This window comes from Apus apus, chromosome 20 (assembly GCF_020740795.1).
Source record: "Apus apus isolate bApuApu2 chromosome 20, bApuApu2.pri.cur, whole genome shotgun sequence".
Taxonomy (NCBI): Eukaryota; Metazoa; Chordata; class Aves; order Apodiformes; family Apodidae; genus Apus; species Apus apus.
Genome location: NC_067301.1, coordinates 5,483,973 through 5,501,298, shown reverse-complemented (window position 1 = coordinate 5,501,298; position 17,326 = coordinate 5,483,973). Strand labels below are relative to the sequence as shown.

The 17,326-nt window shown below is 44.0% G+C and overlaps 4 protein-coding genes across 4 annotated transcripts in view; 1 reads left to right on the top strand and 3 right to left on the bottom strand.

The window, feature by feature from the left end:
- LRRC38 (leucine rich repeat containing 38) overlaps positions 1–17,326 on the top strand; it is a 79,970-nt gene that overhangs the window by 32,316 nt on the left and 30,328 nt on the right. The gene's annotated exons all lie outside the window — the stretch shown is intronic.
- CFAP107 (cilia and flagella associated protein 107) lies at positions 3,533–6,894 on the bottom strand. Its single transcript, XM_051637678.1, is given in 6 exon segments — positions 3,533–3,633; positions 3,636–3,842; positions 4,450–4,627; positions 5,500–5,613; positions 6,600–6,727; positions 6,825–6,894. Coding segments are annotated over 6 exon segments (771 nt in total). The 3' UTR covers positions 3,533–3,559.
- On the bottom strand, positions 7,085–11,472 carry LOC127393000 (arylacetamide deacetylase-like 4). Its single transcript, XM_051637591.1, has 4 exons — positions 11,238–11,472; positions 9,040–9,256; positions 8,773–8,836; positions 7,085–8,155 (listed from the first exon to the last, which is right to left on the bottom strand). The coding sequence occupies exons 1-4, from the start codon at positions 11,403–11,405 to the stop codon at positions 7,381–7,383; spliced, it is 1,224 nt and encodes a 407-aa protein (XP_051493551.1). The 5' UTR covers positions 11,406–11,472; the 3' UTR covers positions 7,085–7,380.
- LOC127393042 (arylacetamide deacetylase-like 4) lies at positions 12,632–16,101 on the bottom strand. The gene is given in 4 exon segments (XM_051637677.1): positions 12,632–13,727; positions 14,511–14,574; positions 14,897–15,113; positions 16,003–16,101. Coding segments are annotated over 4 exon segments (1,155 nt in total). The 3' UTR covers positions 12,632–12,952.

Genomic DNA, 17,326 nt, shown 5'->3' with positions numbered 1-17,326 from the left:
TTCTATTCTTCAGCAGTTCTTCAAGATCCTAAACTTAGTCCTTTGTGAAGTAATTCCCACAAATAACCTTTTGATCTCGTGTAGATTTTAAATCCTAAGAAAACGAGACCAGAATCAAAGAACCAAGGGTACATCTTCATTAGAGACAGCTCAGAGCACAAATCAGGTTCATGACACACTGCTGCATTTTTGTGGCTTTTATCTACTCTTGAAGACAAGTGGCTCCTTTGAAATGTCAGTGTGGTGTATAGGTTAAGTAAGATGCTTCCACAAAGAATGTGTCACATTTTGGGGAGTTCATGCACTCTTTACTGGGGTGGGTAAGCAGGGCCTAACCCTGCTTAATGGTTAACTTAGTCTTACTGAAATCAGTGGGAGGATATCCCTGCCTGGTCCTCTGTGCTGCTATTAAGAGCTGTGTGATGCAGCACTTTGTTTCAGGTATTTGCTTTCTTGGATGAAAATCTTGCCGGGAGCTGTAGTTCCTGCTGGTGGGCAGTAGGACTTCTGTGAGGAAAGCCACACTGTCTAGAAAAGGACCAAATGCACGAGTTCTTTTTAAAAGCCAGTGAATTCTGTTTTTTCCTGAAGTGTTACAACCCTGTATGGCAGTAAGATTATAATCATAAGTGTATGGCAAATTAAATCTGTATAGATTGCTTAGACTTATTGGGGGGAAAAAATATGAGTATAAATTGGATGGTTTTGCCACGGTGCCTTTTGAGAGCCAATCAGTTCAGCTCAGTGCAACAAACACTAATAACATTTTTTAAAGGGAAAGGCTACTTACTAATGGCAACTTGGTGTTTTCATCACCAATATGAAAAATACATGTTTAAATATACAACAAGCTTTGCCAGATATGTGCACCCTGTGTAACTGCCATCAAAGACAGCTTTTTTATATTCTTAGGGGAGCAGGGTGAGTCTGAATCCCAGTCAGAGGACCTAAGATTGGATGGGGATCTGAGCAGCCTGGTCTAGTGGGAGGTGTCCCTGCCCATGTCCCCCATGCAGGGGAGTTGGATCTAAGATGATCTTTAAGGTCCCTTCCAACCCAAACCATTCTATGATTCTGTGATTATGACCTAATCAAAATGGTCAGCAAGAAAATATCAGTGAGGTATTCTTGGGGTAGCCTTGTGTTTGCAGCATTGCTTTTGGTTTTGGAGGGTTCTATCTGGAATAATCCAAACTACATTTGGTAGGAAAAAATAAAAGGGGGGAGAAGGGAGGGAAAGCTTGATTATCAGTGCTATTCTGTCTGAAATTTTGTCTTGTAGAATATTTGAGGAATGTGTTCAAGATTCATTCAGTCAGTTTTTGTTACTGGCTGGTTGGTGTTTGATTCCACCTTCACTGAACCCAGGTCTGACTCTTTCTGTCAGGAGTTCAGCTTGAGGCTTGAGTCACCAAAAACCTAACTAGATTTCTGTGGTGCGCAGTTAGTGTTGCTGAAGTGAAAACAGCTGATTAGTTAAACAGTTCAAAGCAGGTATTTTGCTACTGGGTATTATAAATCCAACTGGCATGAATTGTAGAGTTGTGCATTTTTCTATTTAAGAAGCTTTCTATCAAAATGCATTTCTTCCAGTTAGCTGGTGTGCTTTGCTTGGTTCCTTTGGGTGTCACAGTCTTATATTTTACTTGTAAATTACTCAATAGCAGTTGGACAGATTAGACCTGTGCTGGGGCAGCCCTGCCCAGTCAGTTGACAGATTTGGAATGAATGTTTTCATACAGATTTCCTAGGTGGTACTTGTGCATCTCAGTAATTCCCTGTCCATTAAGCTGGTAACTTCTTTCTATATATGAGCTTTGGTTTTAGAAGCACTGTAGATAATAACCATCAACGTTTCATTCACTATAAATATGTCATAATTAGGAACGATTGATGACCAGATTTTTAAGCAAATTGATACTTGTGTGAAATGAAGACTACCTTTGTATAATTGTGCAAGTTGCATTCCAAATATTACACGGGCTATTAAGATGCCTGATTGGTATTTTCCTAAAAATATTAGCACATGGGTAACAAAGAGAAAAATATGCTTTTTAGTAGTCATAGTGGCAATAAAATTAATCTGGATGGACTTTCTTGTGGATACAAGAATTTCTGTATCCACTCATTTTTATTCCCACAGTAAGGCATGCCTTCTTTATGGGTGATTTTAAAGATGTTTTTTCAATATTTTTTTTTATAACACAGCACTAATAGCTGGCTGTGTTTCAGTAACTACTTTCACCTATTTTGCTTTCAATTTTTTTCTAATTGTCTTTGATCTCCTTGGGACTTCGAAGCAAAAAAACCAAACAAACCCACAACTAAATACTTATCTAATCATGAGGGTTCTTGTATCTCTAAAGGATTTCATTAACAACGTTGCTTTCTCATTCATGCAGCCAGCTGAAGGTCTGCATACCTCTCCTGCAGATGTTGCAGGATTTCTCACAGATTAGTGAAGAATCCCTTTGCCAGTAGATGCCACTGGTGCTCTACACACACGCCTGAATTCTCTGTGTCCTTCAGCTGAAAATCTAACCTTGAAAAAGCAAACTTAAATCACAGGGACTGAAATGTTGCAGAGGTAAGACGCTGCACAGACCATGGCCAGAGGCTTGTCCATGCCAAGACTAAGGTATATGCTTTACCTTCTTCCTATCAATAATTATATTATTGCTAATCTTGAGCAAAACTGATGAAGAGATAAATATGCATTAATTCCAGGTATATTTAATCTAAGCCTTTAACTTGCTGCAAGTTTATTATTGAGCCTCAGACCAATAGCAGCTGAAGCATGCAAAAATTTCCTCTGGACCAAATGTGATTTAAATGCAGAATTTGCCCATCAGTTCAATAAGAGTTTGAACTTTTGACAGCACTTTGCACAGAAGTGGTTCAGGTACTTTCTCATCTCAGTAAAGCATCAGAGTGACTTATCCTGCAGTATAAAGGCCACCTACAGATATTTCTTCTGGGTTTGCTGTTTGGAATTGTAAGGTCAGCTAATGTAGCTCACTTTGCAGCTTATCTGCTGTTAAGTGCCATTCAGTACACAAACCAAGGGCAATCAAGGTCTGCTTGCTTACTGCACTGGGAGAAACCTTGGTTCACCTTGTCCTTAGGTATGCAGCCATTTCATATGTTTATTCTTGGGTATTTCAGACATATGGAAAAACACAGGTTTCTTTTTCTCCTCTTTCTTCAAATAAACATACAGCAGGCTGTGTAAAAATAATAATTAAAAAAAAAAAACAAACAACTAAGGACAAAGCAATTAAGATATTGACATGCTTTCATGTTCAATCCCACTCTCTTTTTTTCTTACTGCAACTGAATAGAAATGAACAGATGAAAATTTTGGTTTCAGTGATTTAATATATCTTCTGACATTTTCCCAGCCACTTTTAGGTCAGACTGTAATCCAGCAACTTGCTCTAAAGAGCAGGCAAAGCAGCCTCTCTAACCTAATTCTCACTCCTTCCACATGGAACAGATCATGCTTACGTGTAGGAGCAACAGGCTATATAAAGTAGTACTTAAGATCACCCTAAGCAGTTTACACAGAGGTGTCCCCTGCTCTTCTATCTCTCACCAGTTGGCCAATGGCTTGCAGATATTTCTGACCCCCTCATAGTTGAGGATTCTACTAACGTTTTGGGGAAGATGTCCCTGGTTGGAAGTGAAGGTGTGAGTGTGAGCTGCTACATTCAGCGGACGAACAAAAGCAGAATCTGGTGGTCTTTCATAGGAAATGGTGTAGACACTCTTCATCACTCCAGTGTCTTCCTTGTTCCATTTTTCCATTATGTGCTCATAGAGGCCATAGTTGGTGGGTGGTTCTGAGACAGGAAATTATTAAATGTTAGAAATCATAGACTTAAAAGTTTGGTCCCTGTGATTTTACTGCACAGTTGTCACAGGGAATATCTGTACTATTTTGACAGCAGATTTAGGACAAAACATCTTTTCTGTTCCCAGGGCATGTATGTCTGCCCTCTGGCTGGAGGGGAAGATCACTGATATCGATAGGACAGCAGTACTAGTATAAATGTAAGGAGCCCTGATTCTTCATAGTCTCTCTGGTAGCTATTTTAAAAGTTAGCCAAGCTGCACATGTCACTTAAATTCAGAAACGTAATAATACTCCATGAATTCTCCTGCTTCTCACAGCTCTCCTTCTTTTCAGCTGGTGCATTATTGCATAGGGGAGAGAAATCTCTTCACTGATACTATCCTTCCCTGGTGGTGATTAAGTATTGTTGTATGGATAACATTTCCACTTTATGAGTTAAAAAAAATAAGCTAGTGGCTGGGCAAGAAACTAGTCAAAAGTCACCACAAGATCCATCTTCAGAATTAAAACAGAAGGAGGTTCCTGCCTCTAAGTGTATATATTGAGTACTGCACCGTGCTCCAGCTGTTGGAATTAATAATGCCAAAAACTACCAAGAATGGGGAAATCTGTTTTCTGAGGAACCCAGGAAAGCTTGCGTCCGTTCCAGTGGCGGAGGGGAGGCAGCAGGGGGTTGTGTCCGTGCCTGTTGTATTTATCCTCATACTCTGAGACTAGATTTCGTCTTCTTGGCTCCCCATGACAGATGAGGGAGTGCTGCACTGGCAGGCTCTGAAATGAGATGTATGTCAAACCATGCTGGTTGTCTTTGCACAGAGTATTCAGCTGGCTTTGCATGCTCTGGAGTCAGGCTGTACTACCAGGGATAACACAAAACTCTATCAGTATTTACATGACTTATCATTTAATCCCTGGAAATAAGGGCATCTCCATATCAAGCAAAAGTAAATTTCCAGTTGAATTAAGCAACTACATCTGTCTGCCATGAGATCTTAGTCTGATTTCAACACATGCATCATGGATTTGCAGATACATTTAAGAAGACTGCAGATGACTAGCTAATTATCTTGTGCTGCTTAAGTGTTTAATTGTGTGTTAGTATCAGATATACTACCTTCCAACTGTCTGTCAGGAGAGAGTTAGAATAATATTTGGTGCTGGAGAGGCACCTTGCAGGAAGGGACATTCTATGGGATGATAGCTGTGGAAAAAGTATTGTTGTGAAAGATCTGGGACTCACTGAAGTGCAGTTCATTCCTGTTAAGCAGAGATGTGCTGATGAAAATAATCCTCTTTTACCAACAAGCTCACATCCTAGCCCAGGAAATGTCCTGAAGACACAATTCCCAGTCCTAGCTGGTAGTAGCACACTGGATTTCTTCATGTGCCCTGGTCACCCTCTGAGGCAGAGACTGGGAAATATCCAGGGAGTACCAAGAAGTATGTGACAGGCATCCTGCTTCAGTCAGCAGGGGATAGAGGGGAGCTCTGGGTCCTGTAAACTGGCCACAGACCTGAAGTGCCTTCTACTACACATATAGTTTTTTAAGGGTGTAAAATATGATTTAAGTATTAGTCCAAGTTCATTGCTGTTTGAAATGCTGGCATCCCACAGCCCTCCATTTGACATTTCTTTTACTTACCTCATGCTTTCCCATCATGTATTTCTTTAGTGCTTGGTCTGGAGGGTGCTGTGGGGACCAAGTGAAGTCTGTTTTGTATATGCTGCTGCCGAGTTTCCCACTGTCTTTCATAAACTAGAGAGATAACACAACACTCAGTAGAGTTCAGGCAATCTGACCATCACAGCAGCTTTGTTCCAGTGCTGCTTTCCTCATCTACACATTTAAAATGCACTTATTTGGAAAGAAGTCTGTGCTATTTACTTTTTTCTCAGATGGTAAAGTCAGCTGCTATAATCAACCATTGTAAAATTCTGGATTGATTCCTTGGTGTAAATAAGCTGTACAGCCCTTGAAAAATTATTCATGGTTTGATGTGAAATACTTTCACCTGCCATGTGAACTACCATCTGAAAAGGACAAATGAACCCTTTTTGTTTTATCCCTTTGTTCCTACTTCTGCTGCAGCAGCCAACTCTGCAATATAGTCTAGAATTTTGAGCCATTAAAAAAAAAATTAAAATCCAACAACTAAAGAAAGTAATTTTAGCAGAATCAGGAGGATTTGCCCCAACAACTCCACTATTGAACCTACCTGGCCTGTTTTGACAGTTAAATGTCTAATGATAAAATATTGCTCAGCTCTTAAGCAGAGCATGCAATCTATCAAGCAGCTCTGCTAGCAAAGCTCTTGTTTATGCAAGCATATTAAACCAATACCCAAATTATTAAAGATCCTCTGATACTCTTAAGTATTAACTTCTGGAAAAGCTAACGAAGCTTCTCTTGTGTAATATCGGTATATATTATTAAGCAGTAATAACAGTGTGAAGTGACTGCCATAAAAAGTGCTAGAACATTTTTAGTTGGCTAATGTTCTGTCTGGTGTGAACTACACAGTGTGACCCATGCTCAGGTGTTGCTTCTGTCCTGGCTTAGAGGTGGCAGATCATAAACCAAATGAATTAATGTAGGCCAAGCAAGGTGTTTATCCTTCTCCTTGTTAGTACTCTTCCAAGATGAGCCTGGGCTCTGGTTTATGACTGCAATAGTACAGTACCTGCACAGCATTGGTTCTGACCTGCTCTAATCCTGCTCTCACACTTCCTTCCTGCTCTTACCGTTTTCCTCCGTTCCAGCCAGTTTCCAATGAGAACTCTAGAAGAGTATTTGGGTTGAATTTTCCACCAATCCTCTCCATCTCCTTGCAATCTAATATTATATTTTTTCCTCACCAGCATTACCCTCCCTAGGTGTTGGAACTATCCTTCAACTTCTGCAGGTGAGAGATTATTCAGTACTCCAGTACTAACACTAGTACAGAAAGGGGCTTCACTCCTGCCTGCCTGAGTGCTGAGACATGAGTGATGTGTGGAACTGCTGGGCCCTAGACCCATTTGTGTTTGCTGTCCCCATGGTGATGGTCGTGCCAGTAACCACATTCTAGGTTGCATCATATTTACTGTTGAGCAAAAGAGTGGTTCCTGACCCACTAAAGTCTGCTGGGTCTTTTTCTCTAGTACAGTTCAGAATCAGAGCACAGAGCTGTGATATACGTGACATCCTCCTCTGTCCAAACACACCACACACACCTGCACAACACACATTCTCTCTTCATAGACACACACTTTATTTCAAACAAGTGGGACGAACCAGGATGTCCATGCAGACTAATGTTCTTCTTTATTGACAAAGCTAAAGAGCTTGCAGCATGGTACAAGCTTGTATAAGGTTTGCATATTCCATGTTCCAACTAATAGCTGGAATGAGGTTCTGATGAGCCTTCTTTTCCGTTGTTAATGGCTGCCCTTGATTGACTACCCATCACCTGATATTAAATATCCTAAAAAGATATCTTCCTAGGTTGAGGCATGAACAGACTCTTTGAATCTAAGATGTTTACTATAAGCCTTTTAGGAAGGTGACAACACTGTCCAACCCCCTTTTCCCAGATGGAAATGAGAAACCGCAGTAATCGTATAGGCTTATGATTCCATGAAATCCATCCTCAAGGTGGTACCAGGTCACTCGAACACCGTTGTCCTCCAGTCTCTTCTTGTAAAGCAAGCCATCATCTCTGAGCACATCATACTCACAAGTCAAGATGAAAGACTCAGGCAGCTGGTGAACAACAGCATCTTCAGCCAACAGTGGACACAGGTTGGGCTCGCAGAATCTTTTCACTGTCTCGTAAACTTCCGCTATAAAATCAGTGGGCCTCAGTGGCTTCACACCTCGGACCTTAAATTTTTCAGGGATGTTATCTGGACTCACCCACTTCCTGTACTTCAGCCTCATATCTGGAGGAATATGAGAGCCCTCCAAGACCTCTTGCACATGCAATGCATCCCCATTTAGGTACTGCAAAGCAAAGAAAGCAGCACGTTCTCGGAACAAGAGAGGGACTCCCCGATTCTGGTGATAGGATGGTAAATTGAAGTCCAGCGCCTGAAGGCCTGGGTAGATCAAGATCTGGGCCCGTAGTTTGGGGAGGTCTGATCTGCCTGCAAGGGTCTGGCTAACAGCAGCTGCTAGATTGCCCCCAGCACTGTCCCCACAGACAATGACATTGGCAGGATCCACGCCATAGTGCTCGATGTCCTTCATGAAGTGGATAGTGGCATTGAGACAGTCTTCGTACGCAGCCGGGTAGGTGTGCTCGGGAGCTAAGCGGTACCTAGTGCACAAAAAGAGACAAGAGAAGGAAATTTCGTTAGTATTAACCACAAAATGGTAGCTTATGTCATCTTCCAGCCCTATCATATTTTGTAGATAAGCTGTAAACTGTGTATTCAATCACAAGGACTCAGTAAAGTAGGAGTCTTCTGACTAAAATCTGACCAAGACTTTCTACTTTTCTCAGTCCTGCTGAAAACTCCCTGCATATTCTTGACATGCTTATTTCATTATTTTGTGCCTTTGCTTCCTAGGTGTAAAATGGGAGTAATGCAGTGTGACTGTTCTCTCTTCTACAAATCACAGTTGTTTAGAGGATCTTATTACACGTTCATATGTTCAGCACAAGGAAGAATTTTTTAACCTAAGTTTTTCATTGGCTTTTATAGGTTTATCTTAGTGTGTCAAATATTTCCATTTGGGTCTTTTCTGAGTATATCAGGGCATGAACAGTTAAGAGCTGTGAAATCTCCATGGTCACTGTCTCTTTATGACCTTAAGTGAATTCTGTAGAAATTTCTCTGCAAAAAAAGACCATCTCCAAAACCAGTGCAGCACTGCTTTGGCACCACAGCAACAATCATCTCCAGTCAACAGAACAGGGTAGGGTTCACTTACTGAACTGATATAACTACTGATTCACTTTCCCTGGATAGGTAGCGACACACTTTTTCATAGGTATCTGGAAAAGAAAGATTTGCATTAGTGCTTTGCCATTGCCCTCATCTTTGAGACAGCTAGAGTATGTTCATTCCAGAAAGGCATGTATTTGTCTTCAGACTTCTTCCCAAATAACATGCTTAAACCTCCTCTTATTTCAATTTTATAAAAAAAGATAAGAATGTTCTTTCTACATTACTGTCATTCCTCTAGCAAATATCTTACCCAGACTTCCAAACACCCAGCCTCCTCCATGGAAGAAGATGATACCTCTCCTTCGCCGATCAGAGGTAGCTTTAGGCTGATAAAACCTCACAGGTACTTTGTTAAACTGCAGATCCTGGATAAAGAGCTTTGGATCCAGCCCTAGTTTCCGTCCCTGTCGCACGTATCGGCCAAAAGTTATTTGACTGCAAAGCCCAGTCTTCTCCAAAATCCTTCCCTGTTAAAGGGAAAAGAAATTAAGGCTTCTTTTAAAAGTCTTGAGTTAGTCACGATGTAAAACCTCTGCACCATCCTTACATTGAACTGTACTTGAGGGAAATTTGAAAGAAACACAGAGCTTATCCCCCCTCAGCTTCCCTCCAAAAAAGCAGTAAAGTTGTAAAATACGAATACGCTACAAAAATATACAATAGTAACAGCTCAAGAAGTTAAAACTACCCTGAGGACTGTTCATGGAGGATAATGGCTATGCAAGCACCTCCCAAACACTCTCTAAATGGCTTCCAGTACACTCAGTACTGATGGAAGAGTTATCTGGAATAGTATGTTTAGTCCTTGGGTTTTGCCTTAAATCAACCCACGGAAAACAGTGTGGAAAAATAACTCCACAGATGGTTTTTCTTGATGGCCCTAAGAAAGTGAGAGATTCCAGGACATAGCCAGAAAACAGTATTTGTTTCAAGTTGGCCTAGATTAGTTTTGCCAGAAAGTTTTCCCTTTTTATCCTACCAGCTGGAATCTGAAGAAACGGATTGAAAAATCAAGGGTTCACATGCAGCAATTTGATCCCTGCTGTCTGATAAAAATACAGCTCTTTTGATTTGAGAAAAGCCATTTTCCCAAGCTCTCACATCCTCCAGACTGTACAAAATTTACTTCCATTACTCAGATCCAGTGCCATTCTAGTATCACATCAGAAATTTTATATAGGCCATCCAAAAGGGCTGTCTTAGAGTAGACATTTTAATCAGCAGTGTTGCCCTGCACACCTTTGTGCTCATTCTTGTTTCATCTATACTTGATAAAAACAATGAAATGCCATATATAAACAGCAATAAAAGCTTTTAATAGTTCTTAAGTGGATAAACTAACATCAATGAACTAGACAAGAAAACTCAGTGAATTTGCAAATCTTAAGTTCTGAGTTGTGTTGTGCAGGTTAGTGGCTGCTTTTTATTTGCACAACAGATTGATTGAGCAAAATCAAGAAGCTTCCTTTCCCAATGCTCTTGCAATGCTCTTGCAATGATCTTGCAAGCTAGAATAGAAGTCTGACGTAATAAATGAACAAACAAGAAGCTAGGAATGAAGTACTGGAATCAAACAATAAAATGTTACAGCTCCTGTTACAGTTCAGTTACTAAACAAGATCCCAATTTTAAAAGGCCAATGAGAGTCTTTATCCGTTCCCATGTCACATCCCAGTGGGATTCAGGAGAGCTGCATAGCTTTGTCAGTAAATTTCCAGATGTAAAAGGTGCAAGAAACAGCACGGATGAGAACAGGGACTGTGTGACAAAGATGATGTGGCTAAAAGGAGTGAAGGACAAAACTGAAGGTTTAAAAAAACCCTTAAAGATACAGCAAGTGACAGAGGAAGAGTTGAAGATAGCTCTAATGCCATTTATGCAATGCTGGAAGAGGGAGTCCAGGGATTAAGTAAAGCAGCCCTAACCGGATTTGGTACCATAAATGTCAGCCACGGCAGGAGCAGTGGAAGGGCTTTAGTTTTCCTTGTGCAAGGTGACTTCATCTAAAGCTGAGGGCAGTTATCAGACAAAACACCAACTCAGCTCTGAATTCGAGACTTAAATCAGCACCGCCGTTGGGCAATCTCTGCCAACAAGCCCCAGCAAGCTCCTTCTCAGCGTGAAATGGGTTTTGCCCCAGACATGAGCAGCGTCCCGAGTGCGGGTGCTCCCCCGCAGCGCTGTCCCCGTGCTGCGGAGCCGCAAGCATCACATGAGGGCGGCGGGGACGTGCGGATCTTACTCCAAGCTCCCTTCTTCTCCTTTGGTTTCGCAGCGCGGTCCGTGGGCTGGGGCTTGGTCCGGCTGCCCACCCTGGCCGCGGGGGGCCCCCGGCGGAGAGCGGACCTGCCAAACCCTGCACCCCACCCCGGGCTCGGGTGGAAACACTCCCCCAACCCCCCCCCGAAACGATAAGCGCGGCGGCGGGGCGGGAAGGACGCGACTCACCAGGGTGGCCGTGCCGAGGAGGACGGCCAGGACCAGGCGCAGCTTGGCGGGCTGGTTCACACCGGGCGGGATGTCGTAGCTAGGGAGGCCGAGAAGGACCGTGCCCACGGCCACCGCCAGCCCCGCCAGGGGCAGGAGCAGCAGCAGCAGCGCGGGCAGCAGCGCCATGGCCCGGCGCCGGCCCCGCGGGGCTCCCCGGCCCGCGGCGGGGCCCGGTAGCTCCCGCCCGCCCGCCCCCCTCCGCCAGCGCGGCCCGGGCCGGCGGCGTCACGGGCCGTTTGTGACAGCTCTGCAAAGCCGCTGGCGGGGTCATGGTGCGGGCGGACAGCGAGCACCGGGGGGGAGCCGCTGCCGGCTTGAGGCGCGGTGTCATCTCGGTTCAAGGAGGCCCTGCGTGACCTGCGCGGGCAGCATCAGGGCGCCCACGGCCCGCACAGCCCGGCGAGGGGGCTGCGTGGCTGCTGCCCCGCTCCGCAGAGCCAGCAATCCCGCGGCGCCAGAGGGTGGGTTCCCTGGCGCTGCAGATGGTTGCCGGGCACCTGCGTTCCTGGCGGATTCGCCTCGCAATTCCCGGCAGTGTGTTGTTTGTCCTTCAGTTTAGGGGTTCGTTGTCTAGCGGCAGCCTGCAGGAAGCTGGAGGAAGGGCGACCTTTGTACTCTGAAAGATAAATGGAAGACAGCATTTGTTTTTGTCAAATTTCTCATTTCCTCAGTTTGGGGATTTTTTTTTTTTTAATTTTTTTTTTTTCTCCTTAGGATTTTCATTTCCTCAGCCTTACTATTTTGAGTATGCTCACTACTCTTCTTCCTCGCTTTCATCAGCTGGGTATAATGAAACATGCTGTCAGGGAATAGACTGCCTTGCCCTGTAAAGAAAACTCAAACTATGGAGAAACATCACAGCACAAATCCTAAAACAAATAACGCTGTGGAACCACTCTCTGAAAGAACATGAATACATCTTGGTTCATATTTTCTCTCTCTTTATGCTAAACCTTCCAGTATACACAGATCAGAAGCCCAGTTTACTGATTCTTATTATCTTTCTAAAACCTGACCTGTTCCCTCTCAACCAGTATCTCTTGCCCTAAGCTTCAGTGGGTGTAATGGAGATGTCAAAATTAAATGGGAGTTTATAGAGCTACAGGAATTTCACAATCAGGGCAGCCCTTCTTGCCTCCACCAAGGTGTCCCCAATCAGGCCTCTTGCAGATGTGGTTCTGCAATGCTTGCTGATTATCTGTTGAATCTCACTGAGACCTTGAGCTCTGCCTGTTTTTCCAGAGCTTTCCTCTACCCTCCAGCTCACTATATACCTGATTTTTACATTGTACCTAAAAAAAAATAAATTCATGCTTTGGAGCTTACCAACTGGACAACACAAAGATCATGACTGTAATTCACAGGAGTTATTTAATCCAAATAATTCCACAGACTTTATTTACATAGAAGTAAGTAATCTGGTAATTAAATACAAGGAATTAACCAGATGCTGATTTGAAAGAAAAGGGATTGAAACACAGCATGTGGCAAAGATTACAACTGTAAAGAATAAACTATCAATAGTTTAATGAGGACAAAGACAAGTTCATGAACATCAAAACTGGTATTTTACACATCAACAGATACCACATTTTTGCTAATAAGTACTACCTGAAGTTTGGGAGCCTAAACAGAGGCATTAGTAGGAAAGGCATAAAGAGAGACAGCTGTTTTTACAATCCTTTTATGAATTTAACAATTCTGTCCAACCCCCTTTTCCCAGATGGAAATGAGAAACCACAGTAATCGTATAGGCTTATGATTCCATGAAATCCATCTTCAAGGTGGTACCAGGTCACTCGAACACTGTTGTCCTCCAGTCTCTTCTTGTAAAGCAAGCCATCATCTCTGAGCACATCATACTCACAAGTCAAGATGAAAGACTCAGGCAGCTGCTGAATAACAGCATCTTCAGCCAGCAGAGGACACAGGTTGGGCTCGCAGAGTCTTTTCACTGTCTTGTAAACTTCAGCCTTGAATTCACGGGGCTCGTGTGGTTTGTAGCCTCGGACCTTAAATTTTTCAGGGATATTATCTGGAGTCACCCACTTCTTGTAATTTAACTTCATATTTATAGGAATATGGGAACCCTCCAAGACCTCTTCTAGATTTGATGCATCCCCATTTAGGTACTGTAACACATAGAAAGCAGCACGTTCTCGGAAAAAGAGAGGGACTCCCCGATTCTGCTGATAGGATGGTAAATTGAAGTCCAGCGCCTGAAGGCCTGGGTAGATCAAGATCTGGGCCCGTAGTTTGGGGAGGTCTGATCTGCCTGCAAGGTTCTGGCTAACAGCAGCTGCTAGATTGCCCCCAGCACTGTCCCCACAGACAATGACATTGGCAGGATCCACGCCATAGTGCTCGATGTCCTTCATGAAGTGGATGGTGGCATTGAGACAGTCTTCGTACGCAGCCGGGTAGGTGTGCTCAGGAGCTAAGCGGTACCTAGTGCACAAAAAGAGACAAGTGTAAGAGGAGATGTCATAACTTTAAACAGAAATTTCTTACAGCACCTTGGCTTTCACTGTGTTTTTTAGAGTATTTTTCCTTCAGAAAAAAAAAAAAAGGCAGCATTATTTGCTAAGCAGGTATTTGTTCAGCGAGTTATCATAGATAAATGATGGGCAGTAGGATGCAGCACCAAGGACATAGCATAGTTGGGATCATTTTTGGAAAATGGCACTGATGAGAACTCGAATGATTCAAGTTCATTTTACTCTTCTGGTGTAGACTGCATCTGGCTTGTGGATTAAGTATTTTATTCTGTCTGCACCTCACTCTTAATTAGAATATTTAATCCTGAAAATAAGTTATATTTTTCTGTATTCTTAGTATTAAAATACACTAGCATTTGTTACTGTTAGAAAACTCCTTGAACTTTGCAGGGTGATTACATCTAATTGAACAGATTATTGAATGATGACCTACCAAGTTTGTTTAGTAGTCAAGTTTTCAACATGTAAGTAAACTCTTCTGGGAAGTATTCCTTCTTTTTGTGTAGTGCCAGCATAGCTCTGTTGTCAGATACTGGCACCTTACGCTTCAGGGACTGTTTGCACGCACTCTGTGTTAGCATATTACGGGGAAGAAACGAAAAGAGTCCAATTGAGATTCTTTCTGACCCGCCGGGGAAGCGCCTTGCTGAGGAGCGCTCCCGCAAGGTGCGCCGCGCGGCGCTGCTGGGCAGCGAGAAGAGCAATTCCAGAGCGTAGCGCTGACACAACTCACCCCACAGACACAGCCACCGACCCGCCTTCTTGGGCAATGTAACGGCAGATCTTTTCATACGAATCTGCGAATAGTTGAGGGGGTCGTCAGCAGCCGGCTCCGTTTCCAGATGCCAGGACCAGGGAAGGCAGAGGTCTCCCTTTCCCGCCCTGGCCGTGCCCTTCCCCACCCGCCGCCTCTTCCCCTCAGCGCCGCCGCCTCGCCTGAGGGCGGGAGCCGCTGGCCGCGGAGGACAGCAAAGCTCGGGCAGATTTCAAACCTTCTGCTACCTTTCGGGGCAGAATTATCCCCCCCCGCCTGCAGAAGATAAGAGCTGCAGCGCACAGCTGCGCTGCGAAGGGGGTTTTGTGTGTGTGTATGTGTGAGACCGGCCCGGCCGCCCCTACCGATGCCGCAGTACCGCCGGCCGCCGCCGTGCAGGAAGATGGCGGCCGCCCTCAGGCCAGCAGATGGCGCCTGGGGCCGGTAGAGCCCGACCGGCACCCGGCCCAACCGCGCGTCCCTCAGCGACAGCCGCGGCTCCGGCCCGAGCTTCCTTCCCGACCGCAAGTAGCGGGCGAAGGCGATCTGGCTGCACACTCCCAACTTTTCCAAAATCTTCGCCTGTTCGGGAGAAGAGCCCGGCCGAGCGGGGCGCGGCCTCCCCGGGGGCAGCCGGCGGCCGCCTCAGCCCGCGCCAGGCAGGTTGCGGTGAGACAGATGCTGCGCCTGCCTTATCCCGGCGGCGACGAGGCCTGAGCGGGCACCCAGGCTTCGTGTCGGCGGGGTTGTGCCTGCTCCAGAGCCGCTCGCTCCCACCCTCGCCTTTCCGCACCAGCAGGCTGGCACAGGAGAAGATGGAGCCATGGCCGGCCCCTGTGAGGCGACGCGCCTGGGCCGGCGGGGTTGCTTTGGCACCGTGCGCCTGAGCAGGTAGGCCCACGCGTCCGACTCATGCTCTGTCAGGCAAAACGTCTTAGGGGAGGGGGAAAAAACCCCCTCTCTTTCCATCTCAGCATCACCAAGTCCTAGGGTTTCATACCAGCTTCCCACCACCTCACAGGCTTGCAACCCGTACATCGTGCCACCCAGGTGTTGTTCCTCTGAGGTTTCACCTGGTTTTATCTGCTTAAGAATCCCCATCAGTGTGACTGGAAATCCTCAAGAATGGCCTAAAAACATCGTCTGGTGCTTTGCTAAAATGGAAATCAAAGCAATCTCACTTTTTATAAATAATTAATTAATTTAAACTTAATTAGGGAAGCTCAGCTGATGAAGTCTGGGCTCATGAGTAGCCTCATCTCTGTGTTACAGGGGAAACCTGACTGAAGCTGAGATGTAACAGAAATTATTTTACAAAAATTGTCGTCTAAAATCAGCCCCCCCGAAAAGAAAGGAAAGCCTTCCTTTAAGTCTTAATGCAGCCAGGAGGATTCTGGTATTTATACATACAAACTTGCAAAAATACCACCTAAACCACATTTCTGGCAGAAATCATGGCAGAGTAACTCACAGAGTAAATCAGAGCAGCAAGGACAATTCAAAGCTTTCCGGGATTATTCACTCCAGGAGGGATACTGAAATTGGAGTATGCAGATTGAATTGTTCCCATGATTGCTAGTATGAATAAGACAGTAAAAATCACCAGCAGTATCACTGGCAGTATATAAAAAAATGCCATTTCACTTATGCAAAGGTGAGTTGTCTTTATGCCTATCTTTGACTTAGCTTTCTCAGACAAAAATAAATCTTTGAGCAGTCCAGGTGACAACACCTTCCCAGTACCACACATTTCAAAGTCCTTGCAAATGTTGTGCAAGGTACCAGCACGAATCACAATGAAGAAGAGTCAGATGAGAATGTGTTTAATTTCCTGTTTAGTTTCATGTTAATTGTGGCACTGATACAAGGCCTGATACTCTGCCTGGTATTGAGTTGCAGACGATAGGAATGACTACTCAGAGATGGCAGTTAAGTACTGAAAGGAGTGCTCATTTATGACTGGTTGCTGATTACAAGGAGAGCCAACTAATGTGGAACTTAAATTATTTCTTGCCACATGTATGTAGCCACATCTTTCTTGCTGTGTTGTGGACATGCTTTAGGTAATTTGGAATATATGGTTTTACCAAGGACATTTAGAAAATGGGAGCTAACATGAAGGGGGGGAAAAAGCTAACTAATATATGCTCTACAAAACTAAATGCATCAGTCTGATTTTGTTGTTAAGAATATTTAAGCACAGGAATAAGTTTTTCAGCATATTCATGTGTTTGATAAACAGGAGAACACTAAGAGCATTTCCTCCATTGTAACTTGAACAAAGCTATTAATAGAGCATCTCTTTTGGAAACAGTTGCAGTTTTAACTTAAGTTTTTTGAGTCTAGCCCACAGAAATTTTCTGCAAGTTGGTGACTGGGGAGTCTTAGTCTCAGATGCTAAATGTTGCAGGTAGCACAGACACTGTATTACAACATTGAAATATCAGTATCCTTCTGCTTTGCCCAAAACACACTTAACCTTGTAGGAAGAATGAAACCAGACATCCTAATTGTATAAAATGGGTCAGACCAGATGTTGATTTAAAATTTTCTGCATCTTTAATATTCACTGAGGGAGTAGCAAGTGCCTAGTCCCAAGAGTTAATTGAAACAGGCAAACTGCACATGGGATGCTTCAAACAGCACTAAAAGAAACTTTAATTGCATGCTTGAAATATCTTTTTAAGTGGTCACACTGGTGTAATGGCTTATTAAGAAATTGTCCTATCTAAACTTTTCACATCGAATTTAGAAGCATAAAAGAATACAGAAAATTTGCACTTCCTAGAGGAGAA